This window comes from Pholcus phalangioides, unplaced genomic scaffold (assembly GCF_987345545.1).
Source record: "Pholcus phalangioides strain wild (caught in Gottingen) unplaced genomic scaffold, Ppha-v1.0 ptg000172l_1, whole genome shotgun sequence".
Taxonomy (NCBI): Eukaryota; Metazoa; Arthropoda; class Arachnida; order Araneae; family Pholcidae; genus Pholcus; species Pholcus phalangioides.
Genome location: NW_028301637.1, coordinates 6,984,752 through 7,009,483, shown reverse-complemented (window position 1 = coordinate 7,009,483; position 24,732 = coordinate 6,984,752). Strand labels below are relative to the sequence as shown.

Here is a 24,732-nt window from a genome sequence, read left to right as displayed (position 1 = left end):
AAAGTTTTTTTTTCTGTAAAGTTTTTAGAGTTAATAATTATTGGTGCATACATGTAACAAGTTTGAATGGAAATCAGTCTCTTGGGTCAGAATTTCTCAGACTTTTTTTATTTAATATGTAGCCTAGTGTGAAGAATTAAACAAATAATAATTACCAGGGTTAATCATGGGCTGAAGCACTGTCAGCCTCGCAACATCTCTGAATTTTCTGGGATTCGAGGTAGCTGCAACCAGAATGAAACCTCTTTCTGACAGTCACAGCTATTTTGGTCTCTTTCTTGCAGAATCAGAACTATTTTTGCCTCTTCATGTGAGAGGTTGTGGATTCTCTAGTTTCAACAACTGTGTCATAAAAAGTTTTATTGCAGCTTTTTTGAATACATCATATACAAAATGTTATTTGCTATTTCAGATGAATCAGAAGATGATGATGAAAGGCCTGCAAGAAGACGCCGTCTGGCTGAAAAAGCTGCCGAGGGCATCACGGATGATGAGGCTGAGGTGAATATTTTACAATAATAATTTTACGTATTGTAAAAGCAACAATATTTGATACCCTAGTTATTGTAACTTCTACCAAATTGACTGTTGAAATGTTTAAGCTTAGGTTGATCAGATATCAATAAAACAGAAGATATTCAGTCAATTCTCACAAAAATCTATTCATGACCATAAGAAAAAAATTTTGCTGCAATTTCTAGAAAGGCTGAGACAGCTGAAAAATCAGTAGCTAGCACAGGGGCTGTTCAAACCAGCATGTCTAGTGATGCAATACCAGCTGTTTCCAAATGAAAATGGTGGGAGAAAGTAAAGGTTTTTATAGAAGCATAAAGGTTTTGCTTCTAAAGGCCTGTTTACACAGGTTTAGTTAGTTTAAGTGATTTAGTGGATAATCTGGTTAATTTTTTTCAATTAAATAGGCACTATGAATATGCACCAGTAGGTGTGACATAGTATTATCCAATGATGATTCACTACTTGATTACTGATGTTGGGAGTGTTTTTGATCACTTGATGACTTAAAATTTAGTCAACTACTTGTATAAACAGGCCTTTGTCATATGCAATTTAGTGATAGGAGGTGCAAATTATCATCTGTTCAGAGTATTGAGATCTTAGAAAAGATCCTAGTCATGGATGCTATTGTAATTCTTTAATTGAAATATCCAAATGAAAAATATTTCAAGGAATTATATTAAGCTTAGAAATATACATTTCCTCTACTTGAAAAATATAAGAAACTTATGTTGCTTTTGAGAATAAAGGGTTAAGAACTGGTTCACTGAAATCAACAAAAAATTGTGTATGTATTCTACTGAACCAGTGCAATTCAGCTGAATCCCACTTCTAGTAAAATCTTGATTTACTGAGCTGCCTCTTATCCAAGATCACTCTGACCACTATCTGGTGGTCACATATAATCCTTTCACTGTTCCAGTAACAAATGGAATAAAGTTGTGTCAATAGGAATAGAAACAGCAATCAAATGACACAAAGTAAGAAAAATTAATCAAGAAAATTGCTATGAAATATGGTGTTAGAGAAATGGCAGTCTAAGACTAGAAACAACATCAGACTAACCTAAAAAAATTATGCTGAGTTGACTTGAAAAAAAGCATAATAAACAGAGCGCACATTTAGAAAACATCTATCTGATTTGACGAACTGTATGAAGCAGTTTTTGTTAGGAGTATCTTGAACACGTTGGATCTAATTGCTAGTGTTATTTTGCAAGAAATGGCTGTGATCTTCAATAAACACTAGTTGGTGGTGTTTTGTTCAAGACATAGGCTTGACATTAATAAGCAGGGGTTTGAGAGCTGAATTTAGATACTAAGTTATAGGATGAAATCAATTTACCTTTGATCTGCAGGCTGTTATTCTTTAAATTTTCAGAAATTATCTCTATTAATCAAAGCTCTCGCTATCTGTGGTGACTCTTTATTGGTTCCTTCCAGTTTATTAAGGTTTTACTCTATACATATGTGACAATACTCAAGGATAAAAAATGCTCAAAGACAGGCGAATGAGAAAAATTTAGTTATTTAATACTGCTTTGTATGAGCAGCTGGTGTGAAAAAAAATTTACTTTTAAAACAATAAAAGCCACAGATTTATTACAAAAAGTTACTGCAATTGAAATTTAACCTCATTCCATAAATTTTTACATTGATATGAAGTTCTGAAAAATGCAGTTTGCTTTTATTTTGTAAGAAAATTGTATTTAATGATGACAGTCACAATTTGAGTGATCCAAAAGTCCTACAGCTTGTTGTAAACTATATTGCTTTTTTTTAAATGCTAAAAAGAAATCAAAATTTTTCTTTTCAAACAACGTAACATTTATAGACACAAAAACAGCATTCTCATCAAAATATCACAGGATATGTTCAAAATATGGACATCTTTCAAGAAGCAGGAATATTCAGGATTAGTGCATGTACCTTTCTCTGATTGGATGGTATGCACCGAATTCCAGTGCTACTTTGACTATATTAATGCAGCCTGTTAGGTGAAACTGGCTTCATCTTGCAAAGAACACAGAATTAAGTTTCTCGATTCTATTTTCATAAATGAATGATCTCAACCATTGAAAATAACTCAAATATTCAATTTAATCAGAATCTTCTAATCTCTGAACAACACAAACACAATAAGCATTAAATTTGAATTTCTTCAGGTGTCTGTGAGCAGTTTCATATGGCAAATTATACTGAGCCAGCTTTCTTGCGCTCTTTGAAGGAGAGTTCAAAATTTTGTTCTTCTCCTCATGCCTTTCTTGCTGGCTGAGCATAGTACCCATTTCTCCTCCAGTATCCATCATTTCCAGTTTCTTGAAAACAGGATTCTAATTGGAAGATTGTTACTTTTTACATGCAAAAACATTAGAAAATATGTATTAAATGCTGCAATAATGCCTTTAAATGAATGAGTTCAAAAATATCGCTCAATCATAAAGTCTTTGCTCCCGGCAAAAAACTGACTTTACCATTTAACAATCTAAAAGCCACTAAGAGCATCTGTTCATGGAAAGTAAAAAAAAAAGCACTAAAAATTAAATTTTTCATATCGGGCCGTGTGACTGTTGGATTGCTCTGTACTTTATGATTTGTTTTTTTAATAAACATTCAACTTTTTTCTCTCTTTAAAAGATGATTGAAAGTATCGAAAACCTGGAAGATATGAGAGGACATACAGTCAAAGAATGGGTAACAATGCTTGGTCCTAAGACTGAAATCTATAACAGATTCAAAAACTTTCTCCGGACCTTCGTTGATTCCAAAGGCCATAACTTGTACAGAGAAAAAATTAGACAGATGTGTGAAGGTTTGTTATATTTTTGCTTAATAAACTTTTTATACTAATGATTATATTCATTGGGGCTAAGTAAAGTCGCACAGCCCAAAAAGTTTTTACTTTTAGTTAATTCATTGTTCTAATTTGAAATAAGATTCTTTATCATCTTGCACCAATTTGTTAGAAATTCCATGTTAAAAATATTTAGGATGTGTATGTACAGTTTATTGATGCAGTTATACCCCAGCTTACAACGTTTTTGGCAAACAAATATTTTTGTTGATATGGATTCATGCGCTAGCGTAAAACAGCCGCATTGTGAGCTAAATTTTTGTACCAGCCCAAAATGAGTGATCCAATGAGTAAGTACATGGTCAGAGGTGGGGGGCAGCATCAATGGCGGAGCTAACTGATATAATATACTTTATATCAGTATATGTAAATTGATATCATCATTATCATGCCCTCATCCCCCCCCCCAACCTTTCAAGTCTATCTCCGCCTATGAATGAGTAACTGTCACTCAAGCCAAATTAATTTCAGGGTTCATATGGGTCAGGGAGAAAATTTTTACTAAAAAAAGTCAGGGAAATCAGGGAAAATAACCCATTTTTGTTTTAAAACCTGGAAAATCGTCACGATTGTCGTCTGATTGGAAAAAAAGAGTCGATTGAAAAAAATAATAAAGAGAAAAAAATTTCCCTCAGGAAAAAAAGGGAATTACGATAACATCATAAATATTGACAATCCATAAAATATCGCAATGTATCTCAAAAACTATAGATACTGCCGAGGGGGAATGAGGATTTCGTGTGATGTCCGCATGGAAAAGCATATTGCTGCAACTTTATCGTAACTCTTTCTAGTGTTTCCAGAAGCATCATAACTACACATCGTAGAAAGCCATGGGTACAAAGCTCAGTTACGATAATTTCACAAGTTGACTTCAGTTAGGAACGCCGGATGATGTGCGCGTATATTTTGATTTTCTACATGGGTATTTTTATTTCAAACCAATGAGTAGTAAGAAAACTTGTGTGAGGGGATAAAAACCTGAATCATCAGTAGGCTGATTGGATCGAAGCAGTCAAAAATGACCCGTACGAAGCGTGGTGTCAGCTTTGTGGCAAAACTCTCAACTTGAGCAGAATGGGCAGATAAGTTATTCGGAACTATTCCAAGCATGTGAAATCAGAGGAGTTCAGTGAAAAACTGCTGATTGCTGAACTTCTCGGTTCTAGTGACTACGTGAGTGCAAGCCAACTGTAAAGAATTTTGATGCAGTGAAACCAACTACATCTTTGATTAATTATGTCACAAAGGGGCCATTCAAGTATTGCGTCATCATTGATGGGGGGTTCCGATTTGCTGACCTTTGATGATAAGGGGGAGGTTTGATGATGCTTATGTCATCAACCACCCTTTATGAAAATATGAAATATTTTTAATAGCATCTTGGTGCGCCAAAAAACAAGAAAAACCTTTTGATAGTGTGTGAGCACTTGAAGTAACATTCCCCACACCCCTATTGATAAGTGCCCTACAGAGCCCCTTTAGTGATCTCTAATGTTTCACAGATCCAAGTGATCTGGGAATGTGTCCGGGCCGCTTAAGTTCTCTGGAACTGTGCACGCATCACTCAAGTGATCCATAATTATATGCCGTGGATCACTTAAATAATCTGAGAATGTGCCGCGGATAACTTGAGTGATGTAGAACCGCACTGGGGGCCACTTAAAGTGCTCTAAAACTACGCCACGTCAATCAAGTCGCATCTAAATGTGTCACGGATCACTTAAGTGTTTTGGAACTGTCTCTCTGGTCATTTAAGTGATCTGAAAATGTGCCACGGGACACTTAAGCGATCTATAAATGTGCCGCTTAGTTCATTTTTACAAAATTAGGTTTGAGAAGGGCAAGCTGCATCAGATAACCCCCAGGGCCATATTTGGTCCGCGGGCCAAGAGCCTTTATATGATTTATCATTTAATGGCTTAGAGGGCGGGTCGCAATGAATTTATTAAAGATATATTTTGAGTTCATAGCTTTCAAATAACACAGAAATTGATTATAATAATATATGAAGGTATTTTCTTCTGAAATTTCAATTAAAAAAAATTTTTTTTTGCATTAAAAAAATATTTATTTCATCGTGGGAGGGGGGCATGAGCCCCCCATGCCCCACCCCATAAGTTAAATTGTATCAACGTAGCTGATGGAATGTGTTGATACATCAGTGGCTTATAAATTTATACAAGAATCAAAACATGCATGATAGCAATGCACACAATTTACTTACAGAATGTAGTCTGGCATCACAGATAACAATTTCCACCTTGGAATTCATTCCAGGTATATCTCTTTCAGAAATTTTTTGAGCCATTTCATGTAAAATGAATGATTAAAAGAAAATGAGTGAATGAAGGATGAATATCTCACAACTAACATTGCCACTACGTAAAGGCTTGGTTCCAAGTTTGGCATTCACAGGCTGGACATTCTAAGAACTTTTCCATCTGCATGTGTTGAAAAAGAAATGGGCTGATTATTTCACATAGCACATGACCTCACACACTTTTTCTTCCCACTATGGCTCAAGAACCTGACTGTATAACATAAAATAAAAAGTTGTTCAGTTTTTATCATCCTTTAAAATCTCCCTCATCAAATCATGAAGGGTGCATAGCCTAGGCCGATAAAATACTCGCCTAAAGTACCAAAGAATATCTGGAAGTGTCGCGAATTCAATACCTGGTTAGTGCTTGTCAGAAACTTTCCTGACAGGAGTACAACAGAAATGGAGACATGACTAAGGAAAAAGATTACTACCGCAAGGAGTCCCATATCGAAGGGTTACGGCACCAGCCTCTCAGTGAGTATACAAAAAGTCTGCCATTCGAAATCAGCGATAAATTGTATGTCTAATTAGCCCTCGTGTGCAGAAAGTGACAGTGGTGTGACAAAAATGATCAAATGATCCAATTGTGAAGTTGTTTATTTCAGACTTTAGTCAGTTTATATTTTTTTGGAGGGCTTCTTGGTGTTGTATGAAAGTTACTTTGAAATTTTGGGCAGTTCCTATAACAAATTGAATGATTTCCCAGAAAAACCTTGGAAAATCCTGTTTTGACTAACAAAGATTTCCCCTAATGAATGTGATTTTTGAACAAATTACCTTTGTTTTATCACTTTAACTGTAATTTATCACTTGTCCACCATTCAGAATAGCAATCCTAATTTTGCAACCTGAGTTTGCCTCAGTTGCAGCCTATTAACTTTAAAATGATTACCAAATTCATAAAAAAATTTATTAAAAAAATTCATAGATTTGTTGACATATCCAACAATTAAATATTAAAAATTTGGGTGTTGATTTTCATTTAATTATATGATTTTTATTTTTTTAAAAATTTGTTCCTTAGAGAATCGGCAAAGTTTTGAAGTCGATTACAATGTCTTGGCATTAGAGGAACAAGTGCTTGCCTATTTCTTGCCGGAAGCTCCAGTCCAGATGCTGGAGATATTCGACCGAGCAGCCAAGGACGTTGTGTTGAGCATGTTTCCTCAGTATGAACGAATATCTAGTGAGATTCATGTCCGTATCACAGATTTACCACTTTCTGAGAGGATCAGAGACTTGAGGTAAATGCTGCATTAAAATGTCAATTGGAATCTTGGATATTGTTCTCAAAGCTAATCACAAATTTCATTTGTAAAACTGGACATACAATGAAACGTGTGTATGATAGTATTCAAGTGTCTGGTGAATCATATTGTTATGAAAGAGCTATATGCAATATACAGCTATTGTTCTAGATGCACTGTGTTAACAAGTGTTGGTAAAAAAAAAAGTTTTTGAAAAAAAAAAGAGGTTTTTTTTGGTTTAACATTTTAACAAAAACTTTTGCAATTAAATTATTTCATAGCACAATTCAGGAAATTATTTCATGTTTGAAAGTTCTTAATATATGTTATTACTAACCATATAATAAGTTGAAGATGTTTTCCCCATGTACTTTCAATGTGCTTAATTGGGAAGCTATTTTGTAAAACTTGTGATAAAAGCTAGGTAAATACAATGTGTTTAATAAAGCATAATTAATAAAGATTAATTATCAATGATTTACAATATACAGGGTGATTAACTGAAATCCCGAGTTCAAAACACAGGAAAATAAGAACCACTGGTCAGAGAATTACATGAAAATTTACATGAATATTCTTGAAGCAATGGAATTTTCTTTGGTGAAGGAGAAGAAAGTACTAAAAAATGTAAAATAGATGAAGCTGTACTCATCCAATACGTAGGAAATTTACTAGCAGAAATGAAAAAGATATCCAGTCAGGGCAAAATGATAACTTAATTCAATTGCACAATTTATGGAAACATCACAAAAATGAAGTGATTAAACAAACTACAACTTATGCAAGAAATCTGAAATGTGTTGTCCACCATGTTCTGGATATGAAGTGAAATTGAAAAAATCTCAGGGCCATCATTTCAACTTTTTCCGGGGGGGGGGCAAAGTACATGTACTCAATGTATATATACCATTTTTAGTGTATTTTCAAAAGCCGGGGGGGGGGGCGTTGGCCCTAAATGATGGGCCTGGAAAAAATGCTTGTTTGACAACAGATCAGAGTATGGTATCATAATGATGTGGATGTAGATATGGATGTGCTTTCAATTCACCAAAAGTTGTAATCCTACCGCTGTTCATGAATGACATTTTCAGGTACCCCCCCCCCCCCTAAAGTCAAAAGTTTCAAGGTTTAAGGCCAAATGAACGTGGCACCAGGTGTCGTGTCATCCTGTTATTGCCAAAATGGTTCTTCAGCAGGTGATTTGCTGGTGTTGCAGTGCAGTGTGCATCTTGATAAAAGTTGTGCTATTCATACACTTTGCAGTTGAAGTGCAGATATGATGAGGCAAAATAGGTTATACAGCTGGTTAAGTATGGCATCATCTACTTGTACATTTATAAGTATTTTTTTTTCCTTCTGCCAAAAGAAAATTCCATTGCTTTAGAAGTATTCATGCAAATTTTCATTCAGACAAAAAAACAAGTCATTCAGACTAGTAGTTTTCATCGTATAGCGTTTTGGAATCAGAACTTTAATTATAAGCGCCCTGTATATAGTTGATTATTTTTCATAAATCATCGGCTGATTATTTTTTCATAAATTGATTAACTGGGGGGCGATGGTGGAAGTATTAAATAATAAATAAATATTAAGCATAGTAGTGATGTACAGTACAAAACTTGCAACTACTTATGGAAAGAAAATGAAATTGTGTCTGTGAAGCAATGAACTGCTACCTTTGTCCTTTAGGAGCAGCTGGTGTCTTTATTCGATTGATTATAAGACCACCTGCCCCTAGCGTGATGGTGAAGTCAGCACTGTTGCTGCTTCTGTGTGAAGAAAAATGAAAATCAAAAAGCCTGAGAGATGATACATCCCTGCCATATTTAAATTAGTGATGCAATCCTCAAAATCACTTTTTCAGTTTGCAAAATCCTTGAAATCACTCATACCATTTGAAGATATATGAGGTGTAGTTCAAAATTAAGGGGCAATCACATACACACAGTAATGAAATGAAAACAATTGAAAAAGTTATAAATTTATTAATGGTTTCAAGAAATTTACATGATTACTTTATTTTTTCTACATAATCACCATGTCGTTCCAAACACTTTTGATATCATGAAACAAGCTTCTTCAAACCTTCTAAAAATTCAGACAGTTGCTGTATAAAATTCAGACGCCTGGGATTTCAGCCAGTTTTCCACTGAGATTTTCAATTCCTCAAAATGTGTAGAGGCAGTTTTTCAGATTTTGGAAGAGATGGTAGTCACTGGGGGCGAGATCAGGACTATAAGGGGTATGATAAAAAATCTCCCATCTGAATTTCTGAATTGTTTCCATAGTGCGTGCAGCTGTGCATTATTGTGAAGGAGAACAATTCCTTCGCTTAGTATTCCCCGTCGTCTGTTTTGAATGGCATGGCGTAGTTTAGAAAGTGTTTCACAATAGACTTATGATGTAATGGTTGTTCCAGGTTCCATAAAATCGATCAAAAGCACATCCTTTTGATCCCAGAATACAGTTGCCATGATTTTCCTTTGAGACTGGATTTGTTTGAATTTTTTCAGTTTAGGTGAACCGAAATGATGCCACTGCATAGATTATTGTTTCGTCTCAGCATTGGCATATGAAATCCACGTTTCATCACCAGTGACGATATGGGAACATAATGCTGCTCAAATTCACACAATTGACGATGAATTTGAGCAGCATTATGTCCTCTTGCATTTAGAAATCTAATCACTGATCGAATTTCACAACTGGCAGGATTTGTTATTGCCACACTCATTTTAACACGCTGTCTTGCGAAGGCAGACAACAATCAAATGACAGCAATGTGGTGGTTACATTCCCAACAAACCAAGTAATGCTGCTACTCATGCGCGAACCAATCGGTATTGCCATTCATTTTTTATACGTGATCAGCCCTTAATTTTTAACTGCTCCTCATACTATCAGAATGTACCTCGACTAGAAATGTGGTAAAAATGAAAACATTTTGGCTAATAATGAACCAGTGTGATATTTTGCAAGAGGAAAAAAATTATATTTATGCCATTTTTATGTGATTTTTTTGAAGAAGAAAACACTGGTTAAAACCAACATAGTTTAAACAAAACCATGGTATTAACACTATGAAAGTGCATTGAGAACCAGAGAGTAATATCGTTATAGACGAATATAGTTATATAGGATTTTCACATTGTATTATGATTAAAAAAAAATGTTTTCAATCAAATTACCAATACAGCCACGAAATAATCCATAGAAAAAGAACTGCTTTATCTGTTGTGTAGTGGAGGTTTTAGAAATAGGATATTTGTTGTACATAAATATTTATGACCTTAACTTGAATTTAATCCATTAAAAACAAAGAAATGTAGATAGTAAATAAAATATCCCCATAGTTAGTTAGATATCTAAAGCACAAAAATTTTATATGTACAGTCACTCCTTGAACGGCATCCATTCCAAGTATTATCTTGTAGGAGGAGGTCATGCTAATTGGATGTCAATTCGTTGATCTTGGATCAGAAACAAGACAGGCAGTTGCGATAACTCAGGCCAATAAGATACTCTCATAATGTATTAAAGAATGTTTGGAGGTGGCAGAGGAGTTTGATACCTGATTTGTCCTTCTCAGAATCCTTCTTGATGTGGTGGAGAAATTGCGATAAAATGACTAATACTACTTAACGATATGGGCAACTCATGCACATTCCTCTACGGAATTTCTAATGTATCGGTACATGCTGGAATATGTGTTCCAAGTCTCCCACCCCCAACGTATTTATGTCATGGCTGCCAAGTCTCCTGGATTTCTTTTACATCTCCAGGACTCCCAAAAATTTATTATATCTCCGGAATTTCGACTGTGATTGTAAAAAATCCCTACTTTTGAGGAAGGGAATATTCCCGAAGAATTTGCCGGAAAAAAACCATTTATTTTGTTTTTCATCCCTGAAGTGTATTACACAAGTATGATGTAAGTTGTTACCATTGCGTCGTATGAAGAAAAAAAAATCATTTTTGAACGGGGAAGACAAAATTTACCAGACAGTGTCAATTCATCCTGAATTGGCAAAATGACTTGTATAAGCTTTGACCATATGTCCTGTTTCGGGCCTGTTGGTGATTTCTGTTGAAAGTATTCAATATTAAAGCACAGTGCAGTAATAACAGGTAAATTAGGATTCTATTTTAACTTACTGGTTAGCGATAATTGGCAACTTGGCGTTAATCGATGATGACTTGAATGATGCCACATTTTTACAAAGGGAAAAATTCCTACAGTTTTACTTTAATGATGAAAAATCCCTACATTGATTTCAGAAAAACCTTTTATATGTAATTTTGTACTGAATTTTTGGATCAGCGCTCAAATATCTCTAATTCTTATTCTCCAAAGTTGGAAGCTCTGTTATGTTGTCAGAGTTGTGCTTGTTTCATGTTCTTGCTGCTACTGCCTTCCATATTCTGAAGTGAAGATGCTAAATACTTAAATTTTCATGTCATCACTTGGAGTGATAACATGTTTTTATTTCAATTTTTTGTGTTAGTAGTATCTCATTGAAGGCCTGCCTGCTGTCTTGTGAAGAATCTTTTTCAAATGATAGACTTGCACTCAGAAATAAAATGATAGCAGAACACATTGCAATTGCATTGAGTCCCCTACTAAGGGCCTAGTGCCTCTTGGTAAGGTATTTTTAGGGGGGGGGGGAAGAGAATATGTCGACTGCTAATGTTCGAATGTGGCAATAAACTGTATTGACACCAAACGTCCTTTAAACCTGCCAAGAGCCTTAGGACGGGTTTTAAATAACACTTTAGAATAAATTGTAGGTTCAGGTTTAATTAGCCCTCATGTGTAGAAAATGACTGGTGCTGTGACAAAATTTCTAAAATTAAACAGGCCTTGTTCAAAACAGAATGTTTAGCCCAAGTTGTGGAAAAATACTTAAAAATAATCATTGTTCTCATAAGTGGTTGAATTATATACAAAGTTATACAATGGCAAGATTATTAATGACTAAGTTTTATAATTGTAATCAATGACTTGGAAAAAAATTGTCCAATCAGTAATGAACAGAATGTCAGTGTCTGAATTATGTTTGCTGATTACCAGTTTTATCTTTTCTTGTTTCATGATAAATTAGATTGCTATTGAATTTGATTGTCATTTACAGGCAGTTGCATCTGAATCAACTGATAAGAACATCTGGTGTTGTCACTTGTACTACTGGAGTCCTTCCTCAACTATCTCTTGTGAAGTATGACTGTATAAAATGTAACTATGTCCTTGGTCCATTTGTCCAGACTCAAGACAATGAAGTCAAACCAGGGACGTGTCCCGAATGTCAAAGCAATGGACCATTCCAAATCAACATGGAAGCGGTAAGCTTCTTTCTCCTATTTTTTAATGTGTATGTTCATGTGGTTTTCAATCACAGTTTCACTATAGCATGATTCAATGCTGATTTTAATACTCGTGAGAGGGTTTTATTTAATAACTTGTGCATGCTTTTTTTCTCAAATGTAGACTGTCTATCAAAATTACCAACGCATTACCATTCAAGAAAGCCCAGGTAAAGTTGAAGCCGGTCGATTACCCAGAGCCAAGGATGTGATACTACTTGGAGATTTGTGTGATACTTGCAAGCCTGGGGATGATCTTGTGAGTGATACATTCACTGTGAAACTTTTCTTCATGATTTTTCTTAAATCTGTAGGTTGCACCGCCACTTCCTCATCTTTGGAAAGCATTTGGTCGGAAGTTTGAACCAGTTTTTTTAGTAACCTGTGCTGAATTTCCGCATAGGCTAGATGGGCTGCAGCTTATGGTCCCGAGGTCAGAGGGTCTCAAAAATCTCACTGTTTGGAGAAATTTCTCAAAAATCAAATTTTAACAAATTGAAGTAGGAAGTTTAGAATTTTATTACCTAACATTAAAAATTTTTGAAATATATGACATCCATATTTGTTATGGGCATCTTTATCTCATCCACCTTTTTGGGCATTTTGCCTGTTGTGGCGTTGTATTTGTATTTAAATGTTTAAAATACTTTAGATATATATTGGTCCATAAATTATCATATATTTAATACAAAAAACATCAACAATTTGTTTTTGAAAAAGGACAGCTGGAGTTGGAATATAACTGGCCCCCATTACCTTCAATAGCTTAGGTTCCCATCAAACTTAAATCCGGCCTTGTTAGTAAACAAGACAATTAAAATTTTTAAGTAAAATTTCTTCTTATTCATTAAAAAAGAACTGGATTCTTGTAAAAACAGAGTTTGCACACCTGATTTATTAATGGGATGTGGAAATTGCGTAGAAAATATGTTCTTCTTGAAAGGTATATGGAAGAGGAGTTGATGTGTGTGCATATGATTGAAATATGAACTTGAAAAATCTAAAATAGCCCAATCATAATGCAAGTTGCCAGGGCTTGAGTACTTCAGTGGTTGGGAGACATTTTCAGATCTGATAATTCTAATATAGTGATTTTGCACGTGTGCCAGCTTGCATATCACAATTTTAAGAATTGATTCAACATTCATAGTATGTAATGTTTTAAAGCTTCTGTAGTATGCCCCAGAAATCTTCCGGGACTTTCTCTCAGAGTTTAACAAAACCCATCACTGGAGGAATTAAGACTATTGCATATACATTTTTATATTGGTTCCATGTATGCAATCATAGTAAATCAGAACCCCTTTTCTCTATTTCAGGAAGTTACTGGCATTTACACAAACAGCTATGATGGGTCTTTGAACACTGCTAATGGATTTCCTGTCTTTGCAACAGTCGTAATGGCCAACCATATTGCCAAAAAAGACAAGATTGTTTCTCAGGGACTCTTGGATGAAGATATCAAAGCTATAATCGCATTATCAAAAGACGAAAGGATTGGTGAAAGAGTGAGTTTTCATGACCATTTTAAAATTTCTTTAGAGCACATTAAGCAGCTAGTCTTTGATATAATAGCTGTATATATTGAATAAATTAAATATTTAAAAAAGTTACACTAAACCCTGTATAGTGGCAACATCGATCAGCGGATAGAGTTCAAGCAGAGGTTTTCCTGTTTCTGATGAAATCATGTCCTTGTTTGAAAGAATGAAATAGAATTGTTGAGTCAGTTTTCACCTCTTGAAATCTTTTATAAGAACATTTGAGATAAAAGATGGCCTGGTGCTATAAAACAAAATGCTTTTTTTTGGGGGGTCAAAATTCTGAGAATTGTCCAACTTCATCATATAACCACTCCATTATAAAGTCAAAACTCTCTAAGAGGGATACCAATATTGTTGGTTCTCCTTCATCGTGAAAGTGGATATCAATGGGACCAAATGCAAAGCATCTTAAGCAGATTCTTTATGTATCTAGTCATGCAAAATGTAACAAAATTACTTTATTAAATTTACTTCCCACTTGACCATTTATCTTCTTATCTGCAATTCACATTGTAAAGTTTAACATGACATATTTCTCAACATTTTAATGTTTTGAGTCCAAATGTAAATACAAGCAACATTTTATTTTGATCATGATGTGTTAGAAATGATAATTTTTTTGTGAATTGTATGTTTTTTTTAGGTGGTCGCAAGTATAGCGCCTTCAATTTATGGACATTATGACATCAAAAGAGCTATTGCATTAGCTTTATTCGGAGGCGAACATAAGAATCCAGGTATGTGTACTATTTTAAAATTATTTGTATTTGATTGGATATATTTTTAATCTTTGCATACAAGGAATAATGTGCATGAGTTTTTTTTATTTTCTCTATACTTCACCATATTTTAATGTGTATAAGGAACTCCCTGGATTTTTTTAGATTAAAAATTTGTAAAAAAGATGACATGATATATTTATAATACTGTCCATATATAAGAATCCACTCTGATTTTTGGGACCCAAGTTTAGGTAAAAAGGGGGGTTCCCTATATGCACATTAAAATTTTATTGTTAGCAACAAATTATCTTCACTCTATTCAGGTCAAAAACATCGTGTGAGAGGAGACATAAATGTTTTGCTTTGTGGTGATCCTGGAACTGCCAAGTCTCAATTTTTGAAATACATTGAAAAAATTGCACCCAGGGCTGTTTTTACCACTGGTCAAGGTGCCTCTGCAGTTGGTTTAACCGCTTATGTACAGCGTAGTCCTGTGACAAGAGAATGGACATTGGAAGCTGGTGCCCTTGTGCTTGCAGATAAGGGCGTCTGTATCATTGATGAATTTGATAAGGTACATTATGCTTTAAATTTTGAAGGTGATGATTGAAATGTATTTTACAATTGTACGGGTTATTCCAATTCTTAAAAATCTGTCATTTATAGATGAATGATCAAGATCGAACCAGTATTCATGAAGCTATGGAACAACAAAGCATATCCATTTCCAAAGCTGGTATTGTGACATCTCTGCAAGCAAGGTGTGCTGTGCTGGCTGCTGCAAATCCTATTGGAGGTCGCTATGACCCTTCAATGACCTTTTCTGAAAATGTTAGTGTGTACTTCTATCATTTGACACTTCATCAACATTGCATGCAAGTACATGTTAAAAATAAATGCAACAAATTTTTGTGACAAACACTTTTTATTTCCGAATATAGCCTTCTTTGGGCTCTACACGTTTAGTCAAATCATACTTTAGTAGTTTTTAGTCTTGTCTGTATCATTGTATTGAAATTCCTGTGATGGTATTTGTTAATAGGTGGATTTGACTGAACCAATATTGTCAAGATTTGATGTGCTTTGCATTGTGAGGGATTTAGTTGATCCAGCAGAGGCGAGTCGATGAACTGCTTTATTATTTTTCCCCTATTCGATTTATTAATTTCATTTGGAGCTTCTCTCATAATTTTTTTTTTTCTATGATTCAATGTGATGAAATATGATGGATAAATTAGCATTTTTGTCCTTCTGTTGTAGGATGAACGACTGGCTAAGTTTGTTGTTCAAAGCCACGTTAATCATCATCCAGCAAATGACGTTAAGGATGGCACCGAGATAACGCCTATGGTGTGTATAGTAGGACTGTATATATTTTTTCTTTGGTAATTCTTAACGTAATGCAATCAAGACTATCAATTAGTATTCTAAAACTTGTTTGTTACCAAAGTGCAATATTCACCGAGATATTTGAATTTGAGAAATAGCAGAAAGTTGGGGAAAAACAGCATTAAAAATGTGGGTAGAATGGTTTTCCCATGGGAAACTCTGCTTTAAATAAATTTGTTTTGAGATTTCTATAAAGTTTGCTCATGTGCTCTAATAAAATTTCACATTTTTAAAATCCTTTATAGGAAGATCCTGCTATGGCTGGCATTGAAAAGATTCCTCAAGATCTCTTGCGTAAATACATAATATATGCACGAGAAAAGGTTCGCCCCAAGCTACATCAAATGGATCAGGATAAAGTTGCCAAACTTTATGGTGAACTAAGAAGAGAGGCCTTGGTGAGATTTTTCTCTTGAAATGTTCATGTTAACTGAATACCTGCCTTGTGTACTGTTTTGAAATTAAAACCCATTTATTGTGAATTGCAGGCAACTGGGAGTGTGCCTGTTACAGTACGACACATTGAATCAATAATTCGATTAGCTGAAGCAAATGCTAAGATTCATTTACGGGAGTATGTTAATGAAGATGATGTGAATATGGCTATTCGTGTCATGCTGGAAAGTTTCATTGATACTCAGAAACTCAGTGTTATGAAGACTATGAGAAGGGTTTGTTTAATCAATAACTTTGTGCTTTATATGTTTTTATTTTTTGATTAACTGTGTGTATGTGTGATATTTTTGCTTAAAAAAGTACACTGCTCAAAACAATTAGGGGAGCACATGGTTTTAACAAAATTACGCAAAGATGTATACCTATAAGTAACATAAAATGAATCATCCATAATTTAAAGCCTAGCAGGAAATGGAAGAAAACTTCATATGCAAATCAAAGTTCATGACATCAAAAACCAGAAAAAGGAGATAAGGGCAGAAATCGGGATGTTGCAGAAACGTCTGTTTTATTGCCGTAACTGTGAAATTCGATTGTGCAGTATTTTTTTTTGAGACAAGGTGACTTGAGGATGTCTCAACAACGTGATTTACCATTTACCGGAATCCATGGCATGGCGTGTTATAGGCAGACTGGAATCCGGGCAAACACAACGTAGTGTTGCGGATGCTGTTGGAGTCGCCAGAAGTGTTGTTGCAAGGCTGTGGAATCGATTCCAAGAAACAGGAAATGTTATACGTCGACCAGGGCAAGGTCGGCCACGTGCCACTACAGCAACTGATGACCGGTATGTACGGTTAACAGCCTGTCGAAACAGAACATAGAATGCTACGCAGCTGCAAAGACGGTTGATCTTGGCAACAGGACGAAGGGTGTCCAGCCAAACAGTACGTAATCGGCTTCATGAGGGAGGGCTCTATGCACGTAGGCCAATACAGCGTATGGAATGGCCAGCATGCTCTCCTGACCTGAATCCAATCGAGCATGTTTGGGACATGCTCGGACGACGCATTGCTGCGCGACCAAGGCCGCCTGTTACTGTCCGAGACTTGCAGATTGCACTTCTTGAGGAGTGGAACAGTATTCCCCAAAGTCTGATCAATACCTCATCGCATCTATGGCAAACAGGTGTGCAGCAGTCTTAGCTGTTCGAGGAGACCACACGCCCTATTAAAACTCATGCATCATGTCTAAACAGTACTTTTTTTTATCGTTTACATGTAACCAAATTGTTGCCCTAAATCATCTTTTCATGTTTTTTTTCCATATTTTGAAAGAATTAAAGCTTAATTCCAAATTATTTTACGTCTTTTTTCTGTATTGCACATTGATACGCGTGTACTATCCATTGTATGCCAATATGTGGCTGTCTCGCACGGTTTTCTTCACTTTTTTGCTTGCTCCCCTAATTGTTTTGAGCAGTGTATTTTTTTTCAAGAAATTTTTTTTTAATTACATGAAAATTAGTTATTTCATACATAAAGCTGTCTTATGTTGAAATCATGCATAGGTGCTAATGCTATTGATTTACTCGTAAGACTTTCCATTTTTTAGCATTATCAAAATCTTCCAGTCTGGAACAATATTTTCGAATTTTTTGTATCTTTATAAAAAATCTATTTTAAAATTAAAAAAAAATTTTTTTTTTTATCCGCAAAAATAAAAATCTCTAAAAGAAAATCTGTCTTTGCAATCACATGGCGATCATGTGATAGTCGTGATCATCTCTAAAAAAAATATGGGAAATTGCCAGTTGCACGAAATATGATACAATACTTAGCGATGTTTGTAATTATTGCTAAAATCTCCTAAGAAATCACCAGTGGCCAAAAATGAAATGCTACTGCAAATCAGTGGATTAAAATGAATTCCATGGGGAAAAAACAAAAACCATTTAACATAGCAAATATGTAAGATGAATGTTCAGGGTCATAATAATCGACTTGATTTGAGTAAAATGAAAATACCTATGAGGTAATGTAACTAATAGTACACTGGTCTTTGTTCTTTAGTAGCAGCTGCCAGGCCCGTCATTTTGCTTTTGAAAATACACTAAAATTCATGTTCTTTGCCCCCCCCCCCCCGAAAAAAGTTGAAATGATGTCCCTGGCAGCTGCCCTTGGCATGACAGTGAAGTCACTACTGTTGCTGCTTCTTTGTGAAGGGAAAAAGGCCTATGAGCAGAGATGGGCATGATGATGATGTCAATTCATATATATGCAAATACATTAGATCAGTAGGCTTTACCTTTGATGCTGGGGGGGGGGGGCCCATACCCCTCCTGTATCTCCGCCCATGCCTGTGAGATAACCCCATCTATATGTGATGCAATCCTCATTCATGAACTTGCTTAAAATATAGAGCAGCAGAATGTAGTGAAAATTTAAGAAATGCAGTAAGAATAAGAAATTTTGATATTGTATGTAACTTTAAGCAACTGAGATACTTAATATGAAAGAAAATTTATATTCTGGTCACTTTTACGAGATTTTTTTTGAAAAACCACTTCTTATATCGTTTTACACCATTTGAAAATATACAATCAGAATGTACCCCAAGAATAGAAAATGCGGTAAGAATAAAACATATTGGCTAATGAACCAAGTAAGTAATTAACCAGTGAGATGTTTTTTGCGGGATAAATTATATTTAGGCCACTTTTATGTGATTTTTGAAAAAGAAAAAAACCACTTGGTTTAAACCAAACAACCCTTCTATTAAAGAAGGAACTTCCCGTAGTTTTGAAAGGTGTCTAGCTGTTGTTTTCATCACATTTTGGGTATACTACATTTCTCTTCTTATGCCTATTATCACCCAAAGGGTAATCTTTTTCTCTAATGTACTGTATGGGGTCTGAAAACACTTTGGGTCCAACTTGTATAAAATATTCAAGATTCCTATATTGAATTTGAGTGGTTTTTTTTACATTTCTGATCCTAAGTTAAATATTTGCTTGCACATTGGAACATTTTTAGCCAAATGTTTTGCCTGAACCTAGGATTACTTGGAATTTGAGACACTTCTAGGTTGAGTTAGGAAAATTGAAAATTGTGCATGTCAGATCTCATAAAAGAAATTGAGTGTTCTGCAAATTCATTTCATAATCATCATAGCGACTTCTCAAAGTATGTGTTCATATGAGTGGAAAGTGGTTTCGTTGGTGGTGGATAGATTAAAAACTTGTCTCATCTCTTTTAAATTCCTTTTTTTTTTTTGTCTATCTATTCAGAGCTTATTGTTTTTTTTTACCCCAGACATTTTCACGTTACCTAACGTACAGGAGAGATAACAATGAGCTACTGCTATTCATCTTGAAACAATTGATGCAAGAACAGATTTCATACCTTAGAAGCAGATTTGGAACTGACCTGGAAACTGTTGAAATTGCCGAAAAAGATCTCCAGGAGAAGGTGATTATATATATATATATATATTTTAAGTTAAATCTCATGTTTTTTTTCTATTGGTGAAAGTGAATGAAAATTTTTAGCTTTGTTCTTTTACTGTATTTTTTTTTATAAATAGTAATTCAGGAAAAAAAAGTCATGTGTAACTAACCTCCTTTGCTTCTATGATCACATGACTAAGGCTTTGGGTGAGGGCAAAAATGTAGATGTTTACCTTGATTTGCAGAAGGCATTTGGTCAGGTCCAACATGGTAAACTCTTGAAGCGTTTATGCGAGATTGGGATAGGGGGCAACTGGCTGAATTAGATAGAATCGTGGTTAAGAGATAGGTCGCAACAAGTTATGATAAACGGGGAATTCTCTGGTTGGACAGACGTCCCTAGTGGAGTTCCTCAAGGAAGTGTCCTTGGCCCCCATACTTTTTCACTTTTAGTCGATAAACTCGATCAGGGTATGGATGGTATTGCTAGCAAATTTGCAGAGGACGTGAAGCTAATGGGGGTAATCGGGAATCAAAGCTATAAGCAGTTGCTCCAGAGCAAATTAAACAGGATTGCAGCATGGGCAAATGAATGGAGCATGACGTTTAGCGTTGACAAGTGCATGGTTGAAACAACCCACGGTTCTCTTAAGAGTTGAATGGTGTCGCTATCCCAGATGCAACTAGTGTCACCGATTTGGGAATTCTCATTGACGAGTGGCTTAGGTTTTCTGAACATTGTTCAGCGGTGGTCAAAAAAGCGAATAAAATGCTTGGGCTTAATTTTCAAAAAGTTCTCTTCGCGTTCTCCAAAGTCATTCTTCCGCTTTTTTGAGGCTTAGTTTGTCCTGGACTGGAGTATGCTGTAAGGTTTTGGAGACCATGACTACAGGACATAAACTTGGTTGAAGGAGTGCATAGGAAAGCTACGCGTGTCCTTATTGGCGCACTATGATGAGTTATGAAGAAAGGCTTCATTTTTTGAATATGTTTACATTGGATGAACGCAGGTGTCGAGGAGATATGATCGAAGTGTTCAAAATTTTTAATGGGTTGGATAGGATGGACCATGAACTTTTAGTACACCACCAATCGACTGCTTTTACAAGGGGACACCAGTATCGATTGGTAAGGGACAATGCGAGGTTATGGTGTTGCAGGGAATTTTTCTCTAATAGTGTTGTTAATAAATGGAATAGCTTACCCCCGGAGGTAGTAAATTGTAACACAATTGACACTTTTAAAAAGAAATGCGATAAGCATGTTGGGGTAAATCGAGAAGCTATCCATACTTCCACCATAATATTCTTTATGGGCATTGTATCATGTTTATATATTGTTTATAATTTTTGTGATTGTGTTTTTAATTGGGTTGTTGTATTCTTGAAATATGACATCCATATTTGTTATGGGCATCTTTTTCTCAGCCACCTCGTTGGGCATTTTGCCTGTTGTGGCCTTGTATAATACAGTTTTTGTCACAATTTTGGGAAGTACCTGGATCCAATTAAACAATTTTCCACAGAAACCTATGGGAAATTGCATGTTTTAGCCGAAATGTGATTCTGAAACGAATTATCTTCCTTAGCAGAGATATCACTGTATTCATGCTATTTAGTCTTTTATAAGTGAAATAACTTGTAGGAGTTGGTGATATAATACGCTAATCACTTTATATTCATAATATTATTATGTGTAAGGCCGGGATCACACTACAAAAGTTTACTAAAAACGTTCATTAAAAAACTTTTTTAGTGTAATCTCGGTCTTACACATAATATCTTTAATATTATTATGTGTAAGGCCGGGATTTTTACACTAATTCACCAATTAGGATTACCAATAAGCGTATCAGTAACATTCAAGTGAAGCAAATATAACCAATAAGCTTACTGGTTGTTTTTTTTGAGTTTTGTGAAAGATCTTTTATAGTGTAAATCTCAGCCTGAGAGTTGAAAAGGTCTTACAATAAAATCATTTATAACCTCTTTTTCCCCTTTTCATATACAGGCACGCCAAGTAAATATTCACAATCTAGGCCAGTTCTACTGCAGTGATATTTTCCAGTCTCATAATTTCTCTCACGATAAGGCAAGGAAAATGATAGTGCAGACTTTTTAACGTTTTACTGTTGTTTCATTTTTACAGTGTTTTGTTCAGCAAACTGTACAATGCTTTCCTTGGTAATTTTTTTTCCATAATCCATTTTTTGTTTCAAGAATAAATGTGTCTTGTACTATTCAGAAATTTTATTGTATTAAACAGAATTTGAATTTTTGTGTAAAGATTGTTTTTTATATATATGGAAATATTCAGTAAAAATCCATACAAAAATAACACAAACATCTTAGTAACTGAGGTGGATCAATAAAATGTAGCAAACAAATGAAAAAATTTTTTTCTCAATTTATTCAACAAAAGAGTACATCAGATTTCCACAGTAGCACCATAAAAAAAATCACGTAAACGTAATCATTGTAAATGTAACCGAGAAAGAAACAATTTTTTTTGTTGAAATGTATTTTTCTTAGTATATATAAATGTATAATATGTACATTTTTTCAGTGCATACATGAAGTGGTTCTTTGGTAACAATGTAAAACTTTCTTGCCAGTATAAAACAAGGTGTAGTAAAACTGTGTGCGAAGTTACAAATAAATGCCACACTTATTGCTTGTAACTTGATATTGTGCATTATGTTACATTTTCAGAATGATTTCCAGGACTTAAATCGTTAACACCTCTTGCTATTGATAGAATCATCGGATCCATGTGCCAATCAATCGGCCACTGGAAAACAACTCGTGATCGGAACCAGATTTTTGAATATCAATACCTTGTGCTCTAGTTGCCTGTAGCCTATTGCTATGTTTGAACAGAAGGATGGTCACTTTTGTTTTACGCTCTTTATTCGCTAGATTAAAGAGTGTGTGGAGCACCGCATGAATCTTTCCTTATTAATGTGTGCTTATTTAATACCATGAAGTGGTTTTTTGTCTGAATATTCTGGGGATGCATGTCTGTTAGGGCCAAGGAGGCGCAGAAGACAAAATTTTGAGAATCTCACTGCCCTTTCATTACAAACACACTTGCTGTTACTATCTTAGAAATTAAAAGTCTAAAAAATTGTTCTCAGGCTGAGCACACCATATTGGAAAGTCCACTTCAGTGATACCCTGACTATTCCATAAAAAAATAGATCTTTTCAATTCATTCAAACTTTACACGAATCAAGTAGCATACTTCGGTCCTCTTTGAATTTTTCATATTTTCAAAACAAATATCGCTGGTGAAAAGTTTTTTTTTTTTGCTCATACCTTTGATCTTTTTATGTCAAAGACACTGGCAACTTGTCAATATTAATGAGCCAAGATCCACTACATTTGGAATGCGTCTCGGTAGCCACTGAATATTCTAAAAAAGAGGAATATTAGCATCACATTCACTCTTTTTATAAATTAAGGGTTCAGAAGGCAATTAGTTAAGTTAATAAGCATTAAAAATAAGGGGTTAAAAAATCAATTTTTCAGGCGCTAAGTGCTGTTGTAATTCAAAATGACTTTTGAATTTGACTCTTTCGTCTACAACAGCAAGTAACTCCCGCTATAAGGAGTTTTTCTTTTGTTTCTGCTACTAATGAAGGAACTTCATATAGTTCTGAAACGCCTATAGCCGTGGTGCAATTTTGGATTCATCTACATCGGCTTTCAATTGTATTATCTAACCCAAAAGGTAATTCATTTCTAGTAATCTAATGACTATTTGATAATATTCTTATTAATGACCGATTGTATGAGCACACACATTTCATTTCTATTTTTTGAAGTATTAGCGATGCTAGTCCCGGACATTAAATAATCAAATTAATATTTCTCAGGTTTTTCCATTCAAATTGACACATTGTTGACAAGAAAATAGGAAACAAATCTCAGTTTTCACAGATATAAAAAACGTGGCACCTATTTTATTGAACAAGAAATTAATGTTGCTTTTCATTAAATCTAATTTGAAAAACCCTTGGATCGAGTTCATAAGCAGCTCTCAATAAATGGGGCCACCATACCTACAAATTACCCAGCAAATGACTGGCATTTTTTTTTCTATTATGAAACTGGTTCATCCGTAAAAAATAGAGGTCAGAAAACATCTGCATTCCATTAATTTTGATCACATGGCGATAATCACGCTCATCTGGCAACAGACTTGGAAAATGATTTTTTTTTTTTGCTTGCAATGTCTAAAAAACAGTTTGCCGGCTCATGTGAATTTTTCGCTCGCCAGAGCGCTAGAATCAATGTATATATATATGTGTGTAAACTTCCCCCCTTTCACATTGCGGTTATTTCTCATGCTGTCATAATCGCCTGCGCTGTCATGTTTCCAAATTTATTTTTGGTTTGATTTGTCGTGGCCACTGGCCTGGATTTTGCTTTACATGATTGTGATTGTTGTAGATTACAGTAGCTATGGCAATTTATCGGAGCTCTACGTGGTCACTTGTGGGCTGACCACGTAATATGAGCCCGTTACGATATGGTTGAGTTAAAAATAGAATGTAAAGACCTTCTAGGTTAGGTGCAGATCCAGAGAGGGGTGATTTAATGTGTAAGTTCGTTAGATCATCCCAAAGTTTATGGGATTTTTTTTCCGTGTTGTTCGCAGCGCTTGGGAGGGGCTATCTCCCCCCCCCCCCATATCTGTGCCTATTCCAGATGCCATAAAAATAGATAATAAAATACACAGTTGCCTCTTATCGGGAAATTGATTAATTCTGATGGTCTCTGTTCATGATTTCATAATAAAACTCATTGCTTTTTAAGATGAGATACAAATATCTTCTTTTATTATATTCTGCTCAGGGGCTATGCAGGACCTGTCTGGGAGGGGGGAAGGATTTCCTTAATTGGTTTTTAAAAAAAAATTTCGATCA

General features: G+C 35.0%; 1 protein-coding gene across 1 annotated transcript in view; it reads left to right on the top strand.

Annotated features, from left to right (window-relative positions):
* Mcm2 (DNA replication licensing factor Mcm2) overlaps positions 1 to 22,482 on the top strand; it is a 28,189-nt gene extending 5,707 nt beyond the window's left edge. Inside the window, exons 4-18 of the mRNA XM_089255678.1 lie at positions 413 to 501; positions 3,153 to 3,327; positions 6,720 to 6,939; positions 12,075 to 12,282; positions 12,428 to 12,562; positions 13,623 to 13,811; positions 14,491 to 14,584; positions 14,893 to 15,143; positions 15,236 to 15,400; positions 15,612 to 15,686; positions 15,830 to 15,919; positions 16,204 to 16,356; positions 16,447 to 16,629; positions 19,669 to 19,824; positions 21,813 to 22,482. Of these exons, the coding sequence (XP_089111804.1) occupies positions 413 to 501; positions 3,153 to 3,327; positions 6,720 to 6,939; positions 12,075 to 12,282; positions 12,428 to 12,562; positions 13,623 to 13,811; positions 14,491 to 14,584; positions 14,893 to 15,143; positions 15,236 to 15,400; positions 15,612 to 15,686; positions 15,830 to 15,919; positions 16,204 to 16,356; positions 16,447 to 16,629; positions 19,669 to 19,824; positions 21,813 to 21,923 (2,294 nt within the window). The 3' untranslated portion in view covers positions 21,924 to 22,482. The remainder of the gene's footprint in view (positions 1 to 412; positions 502 to 3,152; positions 3,328 to 6,719; positions 6,940 to 12,074; positions 12,283 to 12,427; positions 12,563 to 13,622; positions 13,812 to 14,490; positions 14,585 to 14,892; positions 15,144 to 15,235; positions 15,401 to 15,611; positions 15,687 to 15,829; positions 15,920 to 16,203; positions 16,357 to 16,446; positions 16,630 to 19,668; positions 19,825 to 21,812) is intronic.
* The last annotated feature ends 2,250 nt before the right edge of the window (positions 22,483 to 24,732 follow it).